The 22,967-nt window shown below is 44.4% G+C and overlaps 1 protein-coding gene across 1 annotated transcript in view; it reads right to left on the bottom strand.

Annotated features, from left to right (window-relative positions):
* The window catches only part of TRABD2B (TraB domain containing 2B), a 347,449-nt gene that overhangs the window by 53,262 nt on the left and 271,220 nt on the right, over window positions 1-22,967 (bottom strand). The window contains exon 5 of the mRNA XM_068242431.1: window positions 22,824-22,914. Coding sequence (XP_068098532.1) covers window positions 22,824-22,914 — 91 coding nt within the window. The remainder of the gene's footprint in view (window positions 1-22,823; window positions 22,915-22,967) is intronic.

The following is a 22,967-nucleotide window of genomic DNA, read 5'->3' on the forward strand; positions in this document are numbered from 1 at the left end:
GCTGCAAGTTCACTTCAATAAAGACAAAACCGTTCTCATTTTCCATTAACAATTATCAAACAGCTAGGATCAGAGGCCTTGTGGAAACTCTGACAGGAATCCCTGACTTCGATCGCCCAGTACCAGAGCAGTCAATAGCGGTACCTCTCTTTCTGCTCCACCTCCTCCGCTTGTCATGACCTCACCGCTACAGCACAAGAAAAGCACATAAAAGTATACATAAAACAAAGGCTGGAATGACTTTTTTAGGAGTACAAGGAGCGGGTCAGAGAGTCTCTTTCCTCCGCTATTACCAGATACCCTGAAACTAAAATAAACATTTTATACTGTAAACCTTACAGGGGAAAGAAAAAAAAATAAGGCAAAGAGGTTTTTCTTTAATTAAGAAAATTTCCTCTGGCTTAAAGCGGAGACAATTGTGCCAAATTTAATTCTGAGCCATCGCCGGGGCCAAGTTATACACCAATGAAAACGGGGGGATTTGTAATTAAAGTTTATGCAGTTTGCAGTGGCTTAGCAATGATTTCTGTTCTGTTTCGCGGCTTTTTACCGGGGTTGGTATTTGATAACGGCAGCCAAGCGACGCTCGTCCAATAAACGCACTTCTACAATGCCTCCATTGTACGGCGGGTAAAGGCGGTTCAAAGAGACCCTGTTCTGAAGCAGAACAAGAGTTTCATTAAAGAGTACTTGAAGTAAAAAAGACACAGCCTCCGTCTCAGGGGTTAATTGTTTACCTGATGTGATGTAATTTGGACACAGGTGACACAACGCCCCTCCCCTTCCCACAGCAGTTTCTAGGCTAAATTGCACCCAGGGTGAGCGTGTAAAAATTACACCCCCCTTCCCCCCACCCCCCTGGACTGGCGAACCCTTACTCTATAGGAACAGTCACACAGCCACAGGTCACAAGTAGATCTGCCTACTTACTATTGAGCAGCCGCTCATCCAGGAGGAATCAGGGACCAGGAAAACACACAGGCAAATAGAGCCCGGAAAGTCAACTCCTCCATGGGCACTGACAGCCTGCAGTACCGCTACAGGACATCAGGTGTCATCATGCGGTGGTGACGTGATGATGACTTGACGTCTGACGCAGGCAGCCCAGGAGGAGTCAAGGAAGGTGATCGTGCTGGTAATCTTTCTTCTTTCATTTGGCTGCACCGCGTGTCACCAGCTCCCTAGCGGTTATGTCCTTCTGCCTGCGCCCCCTTTCTTCTGCTTGCCCAGGGCGGTCGCCCTGCCTGAACTACCCAAGAATCAGCCCTGCTCCTTCCTCAGGAGTGCAGTCGCGATCATGTTTCCGAAGTCTGCAGAAGCCCTTGGGAAACCTCCACCTGATTTGCCGCGGCCTGCCCCCAGCCACCAATTAGGCCGCGGCGGCTGAACTGGGGGTGGGCCATACAAATGCCGATGGGGGTACCCTGAGATTAAAAAAATACCTGCCACAGCCAGAATTTTGAGGGGGAATAGTGATCACCTGCCTGAATGAAGTGCGATCTGGTAAGTATTTTACCTTGAGTATCCCCCAGTGGCCTTCATGCAATTCACTTTATCTCCAAGATTTTCTCCTATGAGATAATTTGTCATCTTCTGTTTTAACTAACTTTTTGGCAATCTGCAATTGAATAAGTACCAAAAGTAGGTGATAAAGTATTGTCAAAATGATTCTAAGTAATTTCTTGCTAACCGGTTGGCTTAAAAGGTATTTTATTGATAAGGTGTGAAAATATCAACTTGGAGAAAACTTCGAAGAAAAAGTGAATTGCATAAGGCCCAATGATTTGTATGTGTAGTACAGCTAAGAAAGAGAACATTAGTAGCAAAGATACAGTATAAGTCTCATACTGTTTCCAGTACAGGAAAAGTTAATAAACGTATCTATTTATCTGTTATCTATGCAAAAGTGCTGCTCTGAGCTCTCCGACCCAATTGGATCAGAAACAGTCCTTTTTTTCTGAAGCACTTATACATCAAAGAAACAGTGAGAGGCAGATTCAGATAAGCTTTTACTGTAGGGGAGTTCAAAGGGTCATTAGCTCTGCTCTGTTCCATAGTTTAAAATACAGAGTGTAGTTTATAAACTGCAAATATTAGAGAATGATGCAATGAAATAAAAAAAACTATGTAACTGAAAATAAAAATATGAGACTCTTTTCTTTGATACTTATGTTCTATTAATTATCCGTACTACACGTACAATTCATTATGTCATATTTTTTTTTCCGCTTAATTGTCACTTTAAGTTACATTCAGTACGATTCTTTTTAAAGAAAACCTGTACTGATAAAAAGTTCCCCTGGGGGAAAGGGGGAAGCCTCTGGACCCTATCGAGGCTTCCCCCCTCCTCCTGTGTCCAACGGCGATCTTGCTGCAGCCCACGGAATGCACAGGCGACAAATTCGACAGCCTGTGCAATATTTACCTTTCCTGGCTCCAGCGGGGGCGCTGTTGCGGCTCTTCTGATGGAGATAGGCGAAAATAGCCGATCTCCGTCCGGTCAGCTCTACTGCGCAGGCGCAGGAGACTTGCGCCTGCGCAGTAGAGCGGCCCGACGGAAATCGGCTATTTTCGCCTATCTCCGTGGGAAGGAGCAGATACTGCGCCTGCGCTGGAACCAAAAGGTAAATATTTACATCGCCGCCGCTCTGGGAAGTTTTTTCTCCGCCGCTGTTGTGGGACCGAGGAGGACGGGGGAAGCCTCAACAGGATCCGGAGGCTTCCCCCACCCGAGGTGAGTACCCCCAGGGGAGGTTTTTTTCATTACAGATTTTCTTTAAAATGTATTATGATTTAGCAAAATTCTGGCGCCTTATATGCTCACCTATGGACAAATGTGAGTGCTCCATGCCGGTAACCGGCATCCTCACAATGTATTGCTTCAGGTGGCAAAAAGTCTAGAACTGGCCCTGTCTGTATGGGTGCTGAATGCTGATCTCACTGAGTTATTGTCAGGATAAGGGATGATCAAAGACATGCAAATTTTTATGCAAATATATGCAGCTTGAACATGGACCAATCAATTTAAACCTGGGTTTAAATTGATTGGTCCATTCTCAAGCTGCATATTTTTGCATAAAATTTGCATAACTTTGCATCAGCTCAGAAGAATTTGCATCTCTTTGATCATCCCTAGTCAGAATGCAAACAGACCTATTCTTTTACTCCAGGGACTGTGGGAATTATGTTTCAGTTATATACTCCACTTTAAGATTTGGGCACGAAAACATGCCCGTAAGCAACGTGTCTCCAGACTAGAGATTATTCCAAAATAGTGGGCAATATTCTTGAAGAGGTGATAAGCACTAAATGTCAGCTTTGAAAAGATCAAAACTTAGAAACCGTTCCAGGGACAGAAAGTTCCACATTGAAATCATAAAAATGGGCATCAGTTTGCAGTTTTGCTGCTTACCCATAATCCCTTGGCCCGGTCTCTTCATGAAGTCATCATGTTCTTTGTCCACTCACGAAAGTTCTCAGTTCTTTCCCGGTTTTATGACTAAACAACTCAGTACTCCGTACTGGGCAAATGTTACGCGTTTTCTCTCTCGTTATCTTTTCTAACTTTATTTATCCGTCAACACCTCAGCTTTCCCAGCAGGTTCTGGGAGTGGCCAACGCGTTAGCAAAGCATTTTTTTCCATGTTTTGCCATCTGAACGATGGAGGTGTGAGGTTCGAGGTTTTGATTTGTCACCCAGTCAGGCATTACCTTCTGAGATGCTGGACATGCACTAATCAATGTGTAATTAATCTTCTGGAGGCATGTCAACGGTTATGAGGAACATCATGAGCATGACTTGGCAGGAGTGATGTGATAATTTACTAACTGGGGCTTAATTCCTTCTTTATAGCCTTTTAAATACCTAACGGTGGAGGTATAAACCGCTGGAGTGGATCACGACTGTGGTTTTAAATGTTGACACCTTTTACGTTGGCGAATGGGGCCCCTGAGAGGTCAGCCCAGCTGTGAGATGTGAAAGAGGCTTTTGTCTGGTGTGGACTTGGCTGTAATCATTGAGACACTTTTAGCCAGATTAGGCCATAAAAGTTCTCCTGGGCTGAAAATCATAACTGGTCCCGCAGTTTTGGCAGGGATAGAGTTAAAGGATATCTGCAGTGACATGTGGTATGATGAGATAGACATGTGTATGTACAGTGCCTAGCACACAAATAACTAGGCTGTGTTTCTTTTTTTCTTTCTCTGCCTGAAAGAGTTAAATACCAAGTATGTAAGTGGCTGACTCAGTCCTGACTCAGACAGGAAGTGACTACAGTGTGACCCTCACTGATAAGAAATCCCCCTTTTTTATCTCTTTCTTGCTCTCAAAAGCCATTTTCTGCTAGGAAAGTGTTTTATAGTTGGAATTTCTTATCAGTCAGGGTCACACTGTAGTCACTTCCTGTCTGAGTCAGGACTGAGTCAGCCACTTACATACCTGATATTTAACACTTTCAGACAGAGAAAGAAAAAAATGAGCACAGCATAGGTATTTGTGTGCTAGGCACTGTACATACACGTCTATCTCATTATGTCACATGTCACTTCGGGTATCCTTTAAAAATTGATAATTATTACGTGGCAAAAGTCTTCTACCTGAACAGGGAGAAATTGGCAGCACTCTTAATCAGGCTGCACCTGAAATGACTACCAACAGAGGCGTGCAGAGCCCGCTAGAGGCTAAATACAGACCTTGTATTCAAAACAGATGCAAACTATGCACTAAACCCTAGACTCAGATTAAAACGGAATGCAAACTGAAATAGCAAATGGATGCAGCTAGACAGAGCCGGGACAAGGTCCTCCAGCACCCAAGGCTGAAACACTAAAGTGCGCCCCTCCATCCCTCCCACCCCAGCCGTCACACACTGATTGCTATTAGACTAAGAGGAACCCCAGGGTCCCAATCCCCTCCCAACACCTTAATCTCTAGTTATGTGGCTTGCAGTCACTGCCACATATTCCCTTTTCTTATTTCTCTTTGCTTCAAAAACAATAGGGGAATGATAGCTGAGTGAGCTGTGCGCCCCCTCCTACACTGCGCCCTGAGGCTGGAGCCTCTCTCGCCTCTGCCTCGACCCGGCCTGCAGCTAGCCACAAGTAAACTTACATTTCCTTATAGCAAGGAGGAGTAGGTGGCAGCGCTTCCCTAGACATACTACATCTGAAAAGTCTTCTATCCTCCTAAGGCTCATATTATACCACTGCAAGGTGAATTTGTTCAATTCCAGTCACATCCACAAATCCACTGCATTAAATCCAAGTCAACCTAGATTTTTTTGTTTTGTTTTTAATTTCTTGATATGGACTAAGATTTCCTAAACATCTCAGGGTGGACAGACGTACATGCGGTGTCCATGATTAGCTAACCGTGGCGCTTCCCTGTCCCCCTGCGGGGACCAAATTACTACATGTTTGCCAAGAGATGGAACCAATGCCAACAGCTTCTCTGCTCATTTGCAGAGAAGTATTTAGCATCGGCTTAACCCGCCGCTGGAAACTTGTCTGAACCGACCATTAGGCCCCATGCGCACTGAGTCGCCCCGTGTCACTCTTCTGTGCCGCTTCCCCGCTGCAGTTCACGCAATGCGACCCGGTGTGCTTGAATTATCCTCATCGCCACAATACAAAGGCTGCAGCGCATTACCGCATGACCAGTGCCTTCCGTACGGATTATGCAAGTCAATGGGCGACGCAGGCAGTGTGCAAGATGGAAGCGTGATGCGCTGGGGATGCACATGCACGGACCGACAGGAATCCCAATGAAGTACTTCCTGTCCAGCAGTGAGTACGTCACTAGCTGGGGGGCGGCGCTATGCATATGACCTGTGTCGCTGCACTGGGGCGCAGGGTTATATGATGGCTGATTTCTGCGATGTAAAAGGACCCTGTAGGACAACAGATGACTTATTTTTGGCTGTAGATAAGACTGTACTGTAGAACAGAAGCAAAATGAGTAGCAGAACTACGCTGAACTACTGATTAAAGCCTCATCTGAAGTTATTTTATACACATTGCTTTAAAGAGGAACTCCAGTGAAAATAATGTAATAAAAAAAGTGCTTCATTTTTACAATAATTACGTATAAATGATTTAGTCAGTGTTTGCCCATTGTAAAATCTTTCCTCTCCCTGATTTACATTCTGAAATTTATCACAGATTTTAAGCTCGCAAGGGCAGGGACCTCCTCCTTGTGTTTCTCATACTGCTGTAATTTTAACATATGTACATGTACCAACTACACATCAACTATGTATGTACAGTATTTGTATTTTTAATTCTATTCAATGTCATGACTGTACAGTGTCTTGTATTTCTTATGTATATTTGTTCCCCATAATTTGTTTGTACTATGTACAGCGCTACAGAAGATGTTGGCACTATATAAATAAAAAATAATAATAATAATACTAATAATTTTTGCTGCTGGCAGGTGATGTCACTGGAAGTAGCTGCTGCTTGATTTTTTGGCAGTTGGAAACAGCTGTAAACAGCTATTTCCCACAATGCAACAAGGGCCACAGACAGGAAACTGCCAGGACCATGGTCCTCACAGTTTCCTGTGGGAGGGGTTTCACCACAATATCAGCCATACAGAGCCCCCTGATGATCTGTTTGAGAAAAGGAAAAGATTTCTCATGAGAAAGGGGGTATCAGCTACTGATTGGGATGAAGTTCAATTCTTGGTTACGGTATCTCTTTAAGTACACAACACTTTAAATATCATACATAAAAATGAAAATGATAATAAAAAATAGGGATGAGCTTGAATTTTGCATATTAGTCATTTTGCAGCACACACTCACAATTTTCGGTGTGAAAATCATAATATGAAAATTCAAACTATTGAGAAATTAATTTGATTCATGGTTTTGCAATGAGTTATTTCTCAAACATTTAACTTTCTCATGTATTTGGCAAAAAAATGTGTTTTTCTCATGCCCATAGACCTGAAAGCATTTGTGTAAATATGGACAACTTTGTCCTTTCCTGGAATCCTTAGGCCCCATTCACACTAGAAATCGCTAAACGCAAACACTGAGCGATTTTCTGGCGTTTTTTCCTAGTAATTTCCCAGCGATTTTTCACTGTATAGAAAGCGTTTTTCCAGCGTTTTTTCAGCGATTAGCGTGTTGCGATTTCTAGTTCAATATTAGCCCGCAGAATCGCTCAGAAAATGCTGCAGGCTACGAGTCTGCGTTTCAGCAAATCGCTTAGATGAGAACACTTCAATATACTTTCATTGTACACAAGTTTTTCAAACCGCTAGCGATTTTCAGCAATGCTGAAATCGCTCTGAAAATGCACAAGTGTGAATGGGCCCTTAAATCTAATTTTGCGTAACTTGCATCAATTTTGCCAAATCAAGAGTACCCACGAAATCGTAATTGTGATCAGAATTGTAAACTGCAAAAATTCAAGAAAATTAAATACTCTATTACCATCAACACTAGTGATGATAGTAAAATAATGTTAATTAGATTTTTAACGCAAACCTGTCACAAACATGAGCACACCGAGAACTGGAGCGATATAATGATGTACGTGTGAGGCTGAATACAAGTATTATACTGTTTCACATTCATGCAATTCTCTAAGTGCTCTGGTTGTAGAACAAAAAATTACAACCCCCCCCCCCCCCCCCAAACACCTCCTTAGCAGCGAAGAAAGCCAAAGTTCTCCTCTATCTCTCTTTCGAAAGAGCCGGTCTGCCAAAGCTATAAAACCTCTGCATGTGATCCAACCTCTGCCAGCAGAACCACAGCCCCCCGGCCACTGCACGCACAGCGAGACGTTTCTCATCCACAGGCTCACAGCCTGGGCTCAACGTTATAGACATTCACGCTCCTACAGAGGACTTCAGCCCATAGGTGGGGTGCCTCAATATTTATTAGAATGTGGCTCCACCCCCTCCACCCTGTCAATCACTCCTCACCTACACTCACCACGGGGTAAAGGTGCTCAATCAAATCTGTACTGCAGCAGATGTTAATCAAAAAGTATCAGTTCTGCTTCTTCATTACAATCAAGTTTTTCCTTCTTGACTTAGAATTCAAAAATGTTGGGAGAACTTGGTAAAAGTATATCCTTAAGGATACTGTATATTAAGGGTATGTTTATAAAGTTTAACAGAGTAACCAAGCAGCTCGGGGTGACCCAAACCACTAGGAAAGTATAAGGGATAAAAGAGACTGAAAAGCCCTCCTACTAAAAAGCAATGCTTGGTGTAATTTGCCTTCTTAAAACGGAAGGAAACTTGCAATAATTCAGCTATAGGTGAACATTTGTGGTTACCCACAATGCACCACTACTGAATATGCAAATGATCTCATTTCGCCCCTGTAAGCCAGGCAAGCATCCAGAACCGCTGGTGTATAGCAAGCCTATAGCTTTACATTTTTCACAGCCACATCAACCCCATATGTAGACGGCCTGTTTCTGACTTTTGGCCCTCCTCAGTACATCGCAGGGATTGATATGGCGTATGGGATAGAGCTTTTAAAACTTTAAAAGCTTTTAACTGGAGTAATTCACCAAGCCCCTCTATATCAATATTTGTCTAGTATGCTATTGAAGGAAACCCGAGTCAGGTTCAAAAAGAGATATTTACCTAAAGAGAGGGAAGCCTCAGGATTCTATTGAGGCTTGGGTCCGTGCTCCAATGTCCTACCTTACTCCCCCTCCACATCGGGGCTGCACTACTCTCCTGGTACGAGCACGGCCATTTCAAGCATGCGCAGTAGCACAAAGCCACTCATACACCAGCAGCTCCGGGTTACTGTGCATGCACAGCTACTGATGGAAGAGGATGTGTGCGGCCCTGATATATTGGTGACAATGGCTTGTCGCCAATCTTCCAGGGGCCCCGCTCAGTGAGGGGGGACATCAGGGCACTGAGGGAAGCCTCAATAGGACCCTGAGGCTTCCCTCTCTTTAGGTAAGTATCTAAGTTTGTACCCAAGCTTTGGCTCGGGTACACTCATTTTTAACTCTTTATTACCTGTTAGGTCATTCTTTTTTTTTAAGTTGTTTTTGGTGAACCCAGAGCCTTCTGATGGACCTCAGGTCTTTTCCCAAGCTTACACTTCTCCTCCAGGGCCCCTGCAGAGTATTTCGCAGCAGCAAAGTAGCTTATCTGTCTGGACGGCGTGCTCCCTTCTGGGTCCTTGCATTTTCACCTAGCCAACGCCTGTTCTTCAGAATGGGTGTCAGCAAGAGTGACGACGAAAAAACCAAGAGGGAGCGACATCGAACAGGGGAGTTTGCGTTGCTGCCACAAGTACTCTGCAAGGGTTCTGGGAGAGCACTATTAGCTTGGTGGGAGACCTGGGGGGCCCATCACTGTCTCTAGGGTTTCCAGGCAAATTTGTAACACTGCGCCACCACCCCTTTAAAGGCAAATCTTCTGTCTGGTAGGATCGATAATTTAGATCGATTTCAGTCAGAAAGCAATCGAAATTATGATTGGGTTGTCATGTTGGGGCATCAATCTCTGACAGATTTGACCACTGAGATCAAATCTGCCAGGGAAAATCAAGAGAGTTCTCTGATGTTTTCTGCACTGGAGAAAACAAAAATATTCACTATCACAACAAAGTGTAACAAAAATATAATAATACTTTCTACATAATTCTTCCTCATGAATCTCCAGATACCATCTGACTCGGAACCTTTGCTCCCCCTAGCCGACCCTCTTGTCATTTAGCTTAGTCACCTCCACTCACTCCTGCATCCAGGACTTCTCAGGAGTGCCACCTCTCCTTTGGAACTTTCTCCCATAGCTTGTGGAACTGTAGAAGATAAGGGGAAAAAAACTCAAGGACACAGGGAGCTCTCTCTGGCGTATTATTGATGGATATTAGGCTGAAGTAAGAGTATATTGTATTATACTCACAAGTGTTGGTTGCTTGAAGAGGCAACCACTCATCTAGGCATGTGGGGAAAACCCATCCCCACTCTGTCTTTCAGAGATTGGTCGCTGCTCCTTTAAAAAGGCTTCACTCCACCCAGGTTTAGTGAAAACCCCACAACATGGAGTGGTAAAACGAGATGTAGCAGGATAGGAGGTGCCCTTGGTGATGTAATTATTACCAATATATTTATAAAGTATAAAAAAATGTCTTGCCTACCTTAATCAAGGAGACATCCGCTTAATAAGGAATTTAGATTTTTATTATCAATTAGAACATCAGACAACGCGTTTCGCAGCTCAAACCGCTTCCTCAGGTCAATTAGAGTGCTAGGTAGGTCCAATGTAGTTTCTCGGCGCCCAGGAACTACATTGAACCTTCCTAGCACCCTAATTGACCTGAGGAAGCGGTTTGAGCCACAAAACGCGTTGTCTGATGTGCTAATTGATAATAAAAAAATCTAAATTCCTTATTATGTCTCCGTTTTTTATACTTTATAATTATATTGATAATAATTTCATCACCAAGGGCACCCCCTATCCTGCTATATCTCCCATAGCTTGTCCCCTCATGCTCCGTCCAAGCCTGGAAACCTTCAAACCTACTATCAAAACACATCTGTTAAGACAAACTTGCCATAGCTAGCAATGGAGACTTACTGCCTCATCCGCTAACCCCCGTTTCTCTTTCCCTAATGTCTCCACCCCACTACAACCAGAGCTATGGAAGATGTAGGCGCTATATTAATAAAAAAAATACTCCTACCCCGTACAGTGACATAAATGTTCCAGCAATACACCTATATACAATGTTCCCTTCCATTGCAGGAATACTTGAAAAGAGACCTTTGTCAGCGAATTGAGCAGAACGTCCATCTCGTGCATACTTTGCCATGTGTGCTACCCCTTGTGCCAGCTATAAGACACTAACGATCTGTCAGATGTAAAGTCTATGCATTGGCACACTATTGAGATTTCTCTTTTTTTTCGGTCTGCTCTTCCAGGCCTAGTAAAATAAACTAATAAACAGGAATCTAACTACTGCAATAAAAACCCCAAAATGGTTTGGCTTTTTTCAGCTTCATTTGGCAAGCGGCAGCATTCCACGGCAAATCTCGGAGCCCGGCTATCTGCTGGTCTTGAAAGATATTTTTTTTCTTTTTTTCCCTGGCGGATTCCAATGACTTGAGTGCATCGTGTAGCCCAGCTGCTGTTAATTTAGCCTGGGGCAGGCGGGCTGAAAACCATCAGTTCCGGAAGCACCTGTGACCAATGTGTTGGACTTGTCCAAGAATTTGTCCGTTTGCAACGCTAACGAGTACGAGTGTTTGAATGCACGGATAGGCGTAGGTGTCAGAGAAATTTATTTATAGAGAGTGGGCTTGAAAAGATAACATTATACTCATTCACTTATTAAAGGAGAACTCAAATCCAGGTAAAAAAACAAAACATTCCCAATAAATTTAAAGGCTCGTACACACCTCCAAACAGAGCTGGGACAAGGTCCTCCAGCACCCAAGGCTGAGACACCAAAGTGCGCCCCTCCATCCCTCCCACCCCAGCCATCACACTGATTGCTATTAGACTAAGAGGCGCCACAGGGCCCACAACCTCCCCAACACCTTAATATCTAGTTATCTGGCTTGCAGTCACTGCCATGTATCCCCTTTTCTTATTTGTTTCTGTTTCAAACACAATTAGGAATGACAGCTGAATGAATTCTGCGCCCCCTCCTACACTGCGCCCTGAGGCTGGAGCCTCTCCAGCCTATGCCTCGGCCCGGCCCTGCCTCCAAACAATCTGCCCAACTATTTTCTAAACCTGGTCTGTTGGAAGACAGTTGGGCATGTGTACAGCTGCCAAACAACAAGACGTCCAACTGGTAAGTTGTTTGTAAGATCCAACCAGTGGATCAACCTACCCAACTATCGTGCAAGTTGACACGTATGTACAAGTCTTTTGAACAACTTTGTTGTTTCTGAATGTGGACATGTTGTACAGTTTGTCATTTAGCTTGCACACGAGGGGCTTGATTCACTAAACCGTGATAACTCAAATATTACACCTTATCAAAGATCACACCTTATCAAAGTTAATAAGCATTATCAGAGTAGCATAGCGAGCGCTACAAACTTATGCCTGCTAATTGGCAATGGCACTGGTCCTGCCCTGAGCCCCTGTGGGTTCGTAGCGCTCGCTATGCTAGTCTGATGAGGCGTGTTAACTTTGATAAGGTGTGATATATTTGATAAGGTGTGATATCTTTGATAAGGTGTGATATCTTTGATAAGGTATGATATTTGAGTTATCACAGTTTAGTGAATCAAGCCCATCGTATTTAAGTGAGTTGGTTATTTAGTTGGTTGGCGTGTGTGTACGTACTTGTCATGTAAACAACTTGTTGCATGGTTGGTCATGCTGTGCAGTTGGTTGGGCATTATTTTGGATGTGTGTATAAGCCTTTACGTAGACCCAATGTTTGTGTTAAAGAGAGCCCGAGGTGGGCTCATAAAATAAAAAAAGGCTACCTGATCCGGAAGGCTGAGCGGATCAGGTAGCCGCCAAAACCGACACTCCTGTGGGCCGCACTGGCCCACTTTCACTTTCAACGCTGGAAAGAGAGATTGAGATCTCTCTCCCAGCGCACAGGGAGGTGGGGGAGCTGCAGGAGGTGTGGCCAGGGAGAGAGAGCTGCCCAACGGCAGCTCTGGAAAACCTGCAGAAACACCTCTGGTGGGCGTTCTGAACAGGGAATCCCTCTCCCACATATTTACCTCAGAGATAGTGACAAATATTGGCTAGGCTCAGCAAAAATGGAATATGCCTATATAATTTCCTTGTGCTAATCCCACCTCCCCCAAAAAACAAAACTCTGAATCCTAAAATGCAACTTGAGAAATCAACTTTCTTAGTGAGGCATGAAGAGGAAAAACTGGAAGACAGAATGGATGCTGATCTGCCAACAGGCCAATTAAATGATGCAACTTTTTAAGTTATATACACTGAGGCATGGGGTAGAAAAAGATACAGTGATGAGAGAAAAATCGATATCCAAACTCCTTACGGAATCTTTATTTTATGAAAATGAGTGTGGCAGGGAACTGGGGAGCATTAAACAGAAAATGATGCTACTATGCAAACACTGATACAGGAAGTGCATACGGCATCGGCCATTCGGAAAGCAGCAAAGGAAAGCCACTCATTGATGGGTCGGTTCCTCTGCGCTTGCGAGTGTAAGCACCCACGTCCACGGGCGCGTACTGCACCTGCGCAGTAGCCTGCACGTGCGATCCTTACAGACGGCCAGCGGGACTTCAGGGAGGACCAGAGCTGCGGCGAGGAACCCAAATGACTTCTAGGGGCCAAAAGAAGCCCAGATTAAAGTTTTATCTCGTGAGCACTTTAAGCAACTTAATTTATAGTTGTTTTAAGCACAACCTATTGCCAGGTGAGCTGGTATCATCTGATAAAGGAAGGGAGCCAGTGAGAAAACATAAAAAAATAGAATGAAATAAAACATTTCCAAACTGAATTTGTATCTAAAGTAGCTTCATTTTGAACAGTTTTGGAAACACGTCATTTTATTTTTTTGTATTGCCTTGTTGGGTGTCTGCACTGTGAGGTTTGCCTGTGAGGTATTTCCGCAGTAGGTTGGGGCTTAGTATTACCTTGTATGACACGGAGGGTGATGAGCATGTCCTGCGCCTCCGGGGGAAGCCTCGCTCCTCACTAATGCCTCTTCTGTTGCTTTTATAGACGGAGGTCCCTATTTAGGCCCATAAAATGAGTTTTATAGGGGTGAAAGAAAGTGTATCATAATCTTTAGGAGCCCCGACGGGCCTGTGAAATGTTACCACAAAGTGCTTCAAGTGAAAGCATAAAAAGTTGGATTCTCAGGAAACAAAAGGGAAACTTCCTGTACGCTGCAATGTCTGAAGGTGCGGCAGCGCTTCGTGTTGTGAGGTGTAGAAAGAGTACGAAAAAACAAAAACCTCATTAACGCTTTCCTGTCACAGGCTGTGACAAATTTAAATTTTTACAACACAAAACTTTGCCATGAATCATCACTGTAACCAGATGAGCAGAACCGTCATCCTTCCACCCTCTTGCCATACTCCCTACTGCACAGAATAAGCTGTGGCCAATGGGGCTATTACACCTAGTAGGATCATAAAGGGAACAGAGCTCCATTTTTTTAACCACTTCAGCCTTCAGTCGTTTCTCACCTTATGCATCCGAGCAAGTTTCACCTAACATTCATTTGTCAATAACTTTATCACTGCTTATCACAACAAAATTATCTATATCTTGTTTTTTTCCGACACCAATTAGGCTTTCTTTGGGTGGTACATTTTGCTAAGAATTATTTTTTTCTAAATGCATTTTAATGGGAATATTGAGAAAAAATGGAAGAAATTCATTGTTTCTCAGTTTTCGGCCATTATAGTTTTAAAATAATACATGCCTCCATAATTAAAACCCACGTATTTTGCCCATTTGTGCAGGTTATTACACCATTTAAATTATGTCCCTATCCCAATGTATGGCGCCAATATTTTATTTGGAAATAAAGGTGCATTTTTTTCAGTTTTGCGTCCATCATTATTTGTAATTTAAAAAATAATAGTAACATACCCTCTTGACATGCATGTTAAAAAAATTTAGACCCTTAGGTAACTATGTTTTTTTTTTTTTGTAATTTTTATTTGGGTATTTTTTTGACAGTGTGGGGGTTAAACCGTTAATTTTAGATGTCATTGTGTGTCTGTTATTAAGAAAAAATGTATGTAGATGTAGTTTTACTATTTGGCCCCAAAATTGTCTCAGTCATTTTTTTTTTACGCATCCTGTAAGCGTAACATGTACGCCTACAGGAAGTGAAGAGGGGACGTAGCACTTAGAAAGATTGTGGCATCTCATTCTTTCTAAGGCGGTATAAGGAACCTGCCTGCTTCTGATGAAGTTTCCGCCAAGATTCGGGCGGAATCCATTGCTTCCGGGTCTCGGCGCTTGTTCCCCGCTGGTGACGCTGCTGCTGAGACACAGGCCGCACCTTCTGATAGGCGGAGGACACGTTTGCAGTATGCCCTCCGCAGATGTAAACAATAGTCAGCAGACTCCGAACAGCTAACAGTGTGGTGTCAGCTGAGGTTACAGCTGACACCTAAGTAGGTGTACCGCTGTGTGATTGGATGTGCGGAGTGTGGCCGGCCACTGATTGGATGAAAAGTTATATTTAAACCTGCAGAGTGCTCCCAGTCATCGCCCGTGATAAGCATAGCTGTGGCTAGTCGCTGGGTGCGCACTCACTTGTTAGATTACTGGATCTTGACCCTTGGCTTGTATTCGACTATACTTGTCTGCTGTTATTAACCTCTGGTTTGATTCCTGGAAACCCTTGCCTGCTGCCTGGACTGACTTCTGCCTGTTTACTGGATACTTTTGCCTGCTGCCTGGACTGACTTCTGCCTGTTTACTGGATACTTTTGCCTGCTGCCTGGACAGACCTTTGCCTGTTACTGGATACTCTTGTCTGCCACCTGGACTAACCTCTGCCTGTTACTGGTTACTCTTGTCTGCAGCCTGGACTGACCATTGCCTGTTTACTGGATATTCTTGCATGCTACCTGGACTGGATGCTAAGTATACGTGAACTAATCCTTGCTAGTTATAATAACTTTGCATGCAGACTTTGTATGAACTCCCTCACATATTACCTGGAACATTTATTACCTCTTGAATAACCTTGCATGTGGACTTTGCATGAACTCTCTCCTAATACCTGGAACCTACATTGCCTGTTCCTGATACATCTGTCATTACTGACAATCAACGCTGAGGGCCTCATCCTCCTGAACCAAGGTAATAACCCTGTGTGATACTGATGAACTATTGAACTAGGTTACTAGCCTCATTAGGGTTCTAACAGGTTATTCCTCTCTACTCCAGTCTGTTTCCCTTGCACATTAAGACCTGGGGGTAACCGTAGTCAGGAGACAAATAACGTGTGCTGTTCACGCGGGGGGATTTTTTATAGGTGAAGAAGTGGGCCGGGCTCAGAGCGACGGTAATAGATTGGGGCATAGAGACAGATTGGGGACATAACCTGTCAAGCCTTATAGGGGGACTTAGATCAATGAATGGGAACTGAGTTCCCACTCATTGATCTCTGGGCTAACAGCGGCGGCACAGGAGCATGCGGGGGCCCGGCAGCAGCCTTTTGGACATAACAGCTATGTCCAAAAGGCTTAAGAGGTTAAACAATGAACCTTCCCTTAAAGAGAACCAGAGACGATTGCAATAATAGATTTAAACATACCTGGGGCTTCCTCCAGCCCCATCGGCATGGATCGCTCCCAAGCTGCCGTCCTCAACTGCCTCTGTCCGCCGATACCGGGTCCCATCACTTCAGCCAGTCAGGGCCAGTCGAGGCAAGCGCAGTGTGCTCTCTCCGTACTGCGCAGGTGCCGGCGAGACAGAGGGAGTCACTGTGGATGCGTACAACTGGCCGCGTCCGGCGGAAGTGACGGGACCCGGTAGTGTCGATAGAGGCAGTGGAGGACGGCAGCTTGGGAGCAATCCATGCTGATGGGGCTGAAGGAAGCCCCAGTTATGTATAAATCTTTTTTTCATTTTTGCAGTTCGTTCGTCTCTGGTTCCCTTTAAAGAGAGTCTGAAGCCATTTAAAATACTTTTTTTTACCTGCTATTTATGTTAAGCAATATGAGCAGTGGTGAAAAGTCAATTCCAGTGGCAAAATTAGGTCTTTATACACCTCAAATCCCCAGGGCAAAAATCGGGGAGCGCTTCCTGGTAGAGGCAGAGCTTTGCGCTGTAGCTCTGCCTCTACTAGAGTCTCTGCAGATCTCCGCCTCTCCCCGCCCCTCTCATTCTTCTTTCACTGAGAGTGCGGAGATCCACAGAGATTGACTCCAGTAGAGGCAGAACTACAGCGCAAAGCTCTGCCTCCCCAGGCAGCAAAATCCATGACACGATTATTTATCTAATCAGTTTAACTTCACTTAAGTAACACTTTATGGAGGTTCATAATAAAGGAAAGCGGGGGGGGGGGGTGTATTTTGAGGGACCTTACTACCTACCTACAGGGTGCTGTTACTCTGATCCCTGGGCTTTACGGTATGTGCCATCTTCTCCTTGTGTCAGACGCATGTGCCACATTTGGAAGTTCCTGGCAGAGTCTCTCACATGGACGTGCTGCAATGCATGCAAGGAGATGTAGTCCACGGATAAGAGTACAGAGATAATTTGCATCCACAGACTACATCTCCAGACATGCATTGCAGTGTGCAAACGAGAGGGAAACTGCCAGGAAATACAAAATCTGGCACATGCCACATGCAATATAGGGTTGAGGATGTTAAAAGTAGCGGCCTGGGTTTCTACCCTAGGTTTATACAATTGGTGTCTGAAGGGAAAATTAACTACCTCGGTTTATACTCAGAATGGTTTAAATTCAATTGTATACGATAGTTAGTGTTAGGCAGTGGCGTAGCAATAGGGGGTGCAGAGGTAGCGACCGCATTGGGGCTCTTGGGCTAGAGGGGCCAACCCCTCAAACACAGTATTAGCTCTTTATTGGTCCTGTGCTGATAATATTCACTTCTATAGTTGATTTGAATAGTAGTGATCATTAACACACTGTTTCCCATCCCCTTCTTGCACCTCTGACACTTTGGTTGTCCTTGATTGGTTTTGGTTTGTTGTATCGATTGTTATCTATAGCACGCTTGGGGGGCCCCCAATACTAAACTTGCACTGGGGCCCACGGCTTCTTAGCTACGCCACTGGTGTTAGGCCTGAAGAGGCTAGTGGTTAGTAATAGGAATGCAGAGGGGGGGGGGGGGGGGTTAGTGTCAGGAGTAGAGATGGGAAGATGAGTGTTAGGAGTTGAAAAGAGGGTCAGTTTAAGAACAGGAGACAAAAGTTTGTAGAGATATTACTGATATCCAATATTATCAGTAATATTCTGCACCAAACTTCCAAACGACAACTAAATGTAGGCAAACTATGTACCTTTGTTAAGCATAGGTTTAGAAAACCGCGTATTAGCCTGTGTGCGCGTAGTGCAGACCCTCTGAGCCATTATCCATGACATAATTCCCGAAAAAAGTCATAAAGCACCGACCCAACAACTTTAGGTCAACCAACATCTTTTCCAATTCATCATCTCAGCATTTCCCACGCACTGCTTCCCTGCACTTGGAAAGCCTCGAAATTATCAGTTAATTTGATCTACGCGCGGTTTATTCTGTGTAAGCTTTAAAACCTTTATTTCTTAATAGAACGCTGTTGTGGTCGCAGCATCTGTAATTATGGTCAGAGCATTTCATGGGGAGCTTTTGGTGTCTTTTATATTGACTTCTAGGAACATTGTACTTGGGGTCTAGACAGGACCTGGCAGACCTCCGAGAAGCTGTAGATGAGAAGGCCCTAATTTGAATGTTGTTGTCTTTGGTCAGAACATGAATGAATATTTTACTCAATGGTGGCTGTCAGCAGAAATAGATCATCCAGTGACCACAGAGTCTGTGGGAAATGTCTAAGAATAAAAGAGAAAAATCTATATTCCTGGTCTAGCTGAAAATGTTGAAACACACAACGAATTGTATTCTGTCCATGTGGTTCAACCTCTCTTTGTTGGTCTTCACCTTCCAAACATGTTGGAATCTTTTTTGAATCCGAACAGTAAGATCTTCTTTATACAACAGCAATTTCTGAAACCTAAAGCAGACACTCCCATCTAAATTCAACAGCTTTCTTGTTTAATAGCTCAAGTTCAACCACTGGATTTCCGCCCATCCAATATTGGGGAAGATCATTCAAGTTCAATAAGTCAGCCGAAACATTGGCCAGACATTCGAGACCACTTTCTGGGCTGAAGGTTGGCCAACCTCTGTTAAATCATAAGAAGAAAATATACAGCTGTGGAATGTAGAAAATTGACTGTGGTTATTTGTATTCTTTTCGCATTTCGGAGTCTTTCAATGGAAAATAATATCTGTCTCCTGGAGTGCTTCAGATTCTATTTGAAGTGAATGCTTCAAGCATTCACTTCAAAGTTCATACTAGACTTCAAGTCTAGTATGAACTTTATCTTATGAGAACGTGAACTTGTATTACAGATCTTAGAGAAAAAAATTAAAAGGCCTCATTAAAGGACACCTGAAATGAGAGGGATATGCTGGCTGCCTGTAATGGATTGCGGAGATGCGGCCGTCTCCGCGTTCAGACCGGCGGTTTCCGCACAGCAGCATGCGTCTGGTTTGCCTGGGCCTTCTAGTGCACACAGATGGAGAGCTAAGCGCGCGCTAGAAGGCAAGCCCTTTATGCCAGTAGGAGAGGGATCAGCTGATCAGGTCGATCAGCTGATCCCAGCTCGGTTACTGATTGGCTGAGTGGCACAGGGCGGACTCGGAGGAGCGATGCAGTATATATAGATCTTGCTGGTCAGTCTCTGATTGTCTGCCGTTGCGAATACTTACGTGTGGGCACTCAGATCTCAGTCAGATCCCACAGTGTGTTAGAACCAGGTGGACCTGGGAATTCACACTTAGCCAGATTACTGCTGTGTTATACTTTAGACCAGTTCCGGGGTGTTGTGACCAAGGACCTCACACCCAAGCTTAGGATTTCTGTGTCATTGCTGTGTTATACTTTAGACCAGTTCCGGGGTGTTGAGATCAAGGACCTCACACCCAAGCTTAGGATCACTGTGTCATTACTGTGTTATACTTTAGACCAGTTCCGGGGTGTTGAGACCAAGGACCTCACACCCAAGCTTAGGATTACTGTGTTATTGCTGAGTTATTCTTTAGACTAATTCCTGGGTATCGAGACCAAAGACCTCACACCCCAGACTAGGACTGTGCTTTATATCTGTTATGACTATTTGCTCTGTCGACCTCTCTCTTGCTTTCTGATTCGGTACCTCTGCGTATCTGCCTACCTGTTGCCAAACTCTGCCTGTACCCGGTTACCGAATCAGCCTTCTGTCTCTGTACCTTATCTGCTCGTGTGTTGCCGACCTGGCCTACCCGACCCTCCAGGCTGTCACTCATCCCTTGAGTGCTCAGTCTATCTGTACTAGCTGTGACACTATTCCAAGTGTCAGTTAGCTATTAGGACTCCTGCTTCTCAAAGAGTCCGGCCTGCTAGCAGCCAGTGGCCTCTACTCCTCTGGAATCCCCTGGCTGCAGTACAGTCTATTATCTGATCACTAAGTATCACTGGTTGCCAGGTTCTCTCTATTCCCTCTCTCAAGGAGATAGTCCCTGCACAGCCGAGGGCCACCTGCCCCTCAGGTGGTTCTTGGCCGAGCTGCCTGTGCCTCCCGCCTCACGGGAGATAGCCTACAGTTACACCAAACACTTACACTTCATTAGGTGTCCAGAGATTAGTCATACTTGTATTATTGGTGATTCTGCAGATCATCCATAATACAGTATACATCTGTATTATTGATGATTCTGCAGATCATCAATAATCAGATTCTCTCTGTGTGCTGACACCAATCGTTACACTGCTATATGTATTTCCTTCTAAACAATTTTTTTGTCCTGTCTGATTGATACTTCCGAACAATTTTAAATTGGTTCACATTTAATCAATTAGACCTTTTAGTTCAATAAATAGATGGGTAAAGTTGAGTGTATGGAAAGCTTAAGAAAGATAACCTCCCTCTATGCCAGGGGTCTCAAACTCGCGGCCCGCGGGCCATTTGCGGCCCTCGATACAATATTTTGTGGCCCTCGCCGGCAAAAGCTTCCTTATAGTTTGCTTCAGTGCTCCCAAGTAATCCGCCACATCCCCGATGCTAAACGAGGGCTGCAGAGCCCCCAAATCGCCGGAGGGCAATCCGTTGGCATTTCCTGGAAGGGGCAGAGCTTTCAGCTTCAGCTCTGCCCCTCCTGACGTCAATCGCCGCACGGATCGCCGCCTCTCCCCGTCCCTCTCTGTGAAGGAAGAGTGAGAGGGGCGGGCAGAGGCGGCGATGCACCACGATTGTGAAATTCCTTATGCGGCCCAGCCTCATCCTAACTTTGCCTCCTGCGGCCCCCAGGAAAATTGAGTTTGAGACCCCTGCTCTATGCGGTCCCTATTGAGCAGCTACAGAGTCTGATCACATGGTCCCAACGTGTCTGGCTCCTTCCCGGCTTCAGATCTGTTCCCTTGGTGCTACAACAAGCTCCTCTAGTAGAGGGCGCTCTACTGTTTAAACTTCCTGCCGGGACAGGAAGTAGTGAAGCCTACTGGACTCGGAGCCCAGCGCGGAGACGGAGCAGCGGTGACAGTGGGGATACGTGGCGGCCGGATCAGGTAATGTATTGCCGCTGTATTGCGTCGGGCATTCGAACGCCGATATCGACACACTCCCGACCCGCCGGCGATCGAGAAAAATCTGTCGCACGGACGGATACGATTGATTTTGGACGGCAATCAATCGTTTGCGTTTACGTAACGATTTCACAGCAGATTTGATCACAGTGATCAAATCTGCTGTATATCGGCGGGAAAATCGTTAGGTGTATGGGCTCCTTTAAAGAGACTCTGTAGTCTCTATTTTTACCTTCTTTTGTTTAACAATCCTCTTCAGCTCTAATGCCAGAGTTAAAACGCCTCATCCCTGCGGCAGAGAAGTGATTTATTACTTGAGATAAAGCCCTGAAAAGCTCCCGGGCTCGCAGGGCTTCACTTCCTCGAAGAGGCAGAGCTTTACACTGTAGCTCTGCCTCCTCCACAGTCAATCTCTGCAGATCGCCGCCTCTCCCCGCCCCTCTCGATCTTCTTTGCCTGAGAGGGGTGGGGAGGAGGCGGAGATCAGCAGAGAGGCAAAGGTACAGCTCAAAGCTCAGCCTCTCCAGGAAGAGAAGCCCTGCAAGCCAGGGCAGCATGATCTGCGACCTGCACTTTGCAGGTCATTTTCTAGGTAATAAATCACTCCTCTGTTGCAGGAATGCGGCGATTTAACTCTGGCATTAAAGCTGAAGAGGATTGTTAAACAAAATAAGGTAAAAAAAGAGACGTCAGGTTGTTAGCCATAAAATCAAATTCCATTTACCCACTGCTCTGTGTTTATTATGCAGCCTGCAACCTGACCCTGCACTGCAAGCATTTCAATATAATCATAAATGTTTCTGCTGTAATGATTATTTATCTCAGTCAGCTTGGCTCTATTTGGAACATTGGCAAGGAGATGGAAGCTTGTGATCTCCTGGCTGAGAGCAGTTCAGTATGACATGAGGCTGAAAAGGCTGAAAAGAGAAATATACCTCTCCCCTCTGCAGAAGTTGCTGAAATACTATCTATGATCTGCTCACAAGTGTTACAAAGCAAGCTAGATATGACAGTGCAGTTTTAGGAGAAAAAAAAGTGTAATGAAGGAAATGACCTCAGGATTGGCTTTAGTCAGAGGCAGTAAAGATGGAATATGCCTATAACCGGTTTCTCCTTATTTACTATAAAAAATTCACTAAAATCAAAATGTGAACAGTACTATACATGCAGTATATTATGTAAGTAGAGCAAGTATTTATCTACTTATATTTGCAGTGTTTTTCCTGGGATAGTATGGCTGTGCTACGTTACAATTTTCACAAAGATGTAGACAAATAACTCTCCATATTCTTCAGGAATTTTCTACTTGTGGAAAAACAACGTTTTGTTGAGGAGAGAAATTCCCATTAGGGAATATGTGGTCATCTCATGCTGGCTTTGAACATTTATAAGGAAAAAATATTTGATTGAGCATTTTTTCCATTATTATTGCTGGATATGTGTAGTAAACTGGGAAGAGACTATCCAACATGATCAAAACCATGGTACTTCATTAAAGCAAAATAATACACTTATTATCGATTTATAATATTTTATTAAATATTTGCAATGTTCTTACCTCTCAAATGATTGCCCCGCTAGGGTGTGTTCAACTTCATATCCACCTTGCCTCAGAACGTCAATCACAGTATTGTTCCCAAGAAAATGACCTATGGAACAAGAAGACCACATGATGTTACTACTACAAAATAGCCAGACCAAC

The sequence above is a fragment of the Hyperolius riggenbachi genome, chromosome 6, assembly GCF_040937935.1.
Source record: "Hyperolius riggenbachi isolate aHypRig1 chromosome 6, aHypRig1.pri, whole genome shotgun sequence".
NCBI lineage: Eukaryota > Metazoa > Chordata > Amphibia > Anura > Hyperoliidae > Hyperolius > Hyperolius riggenbachi.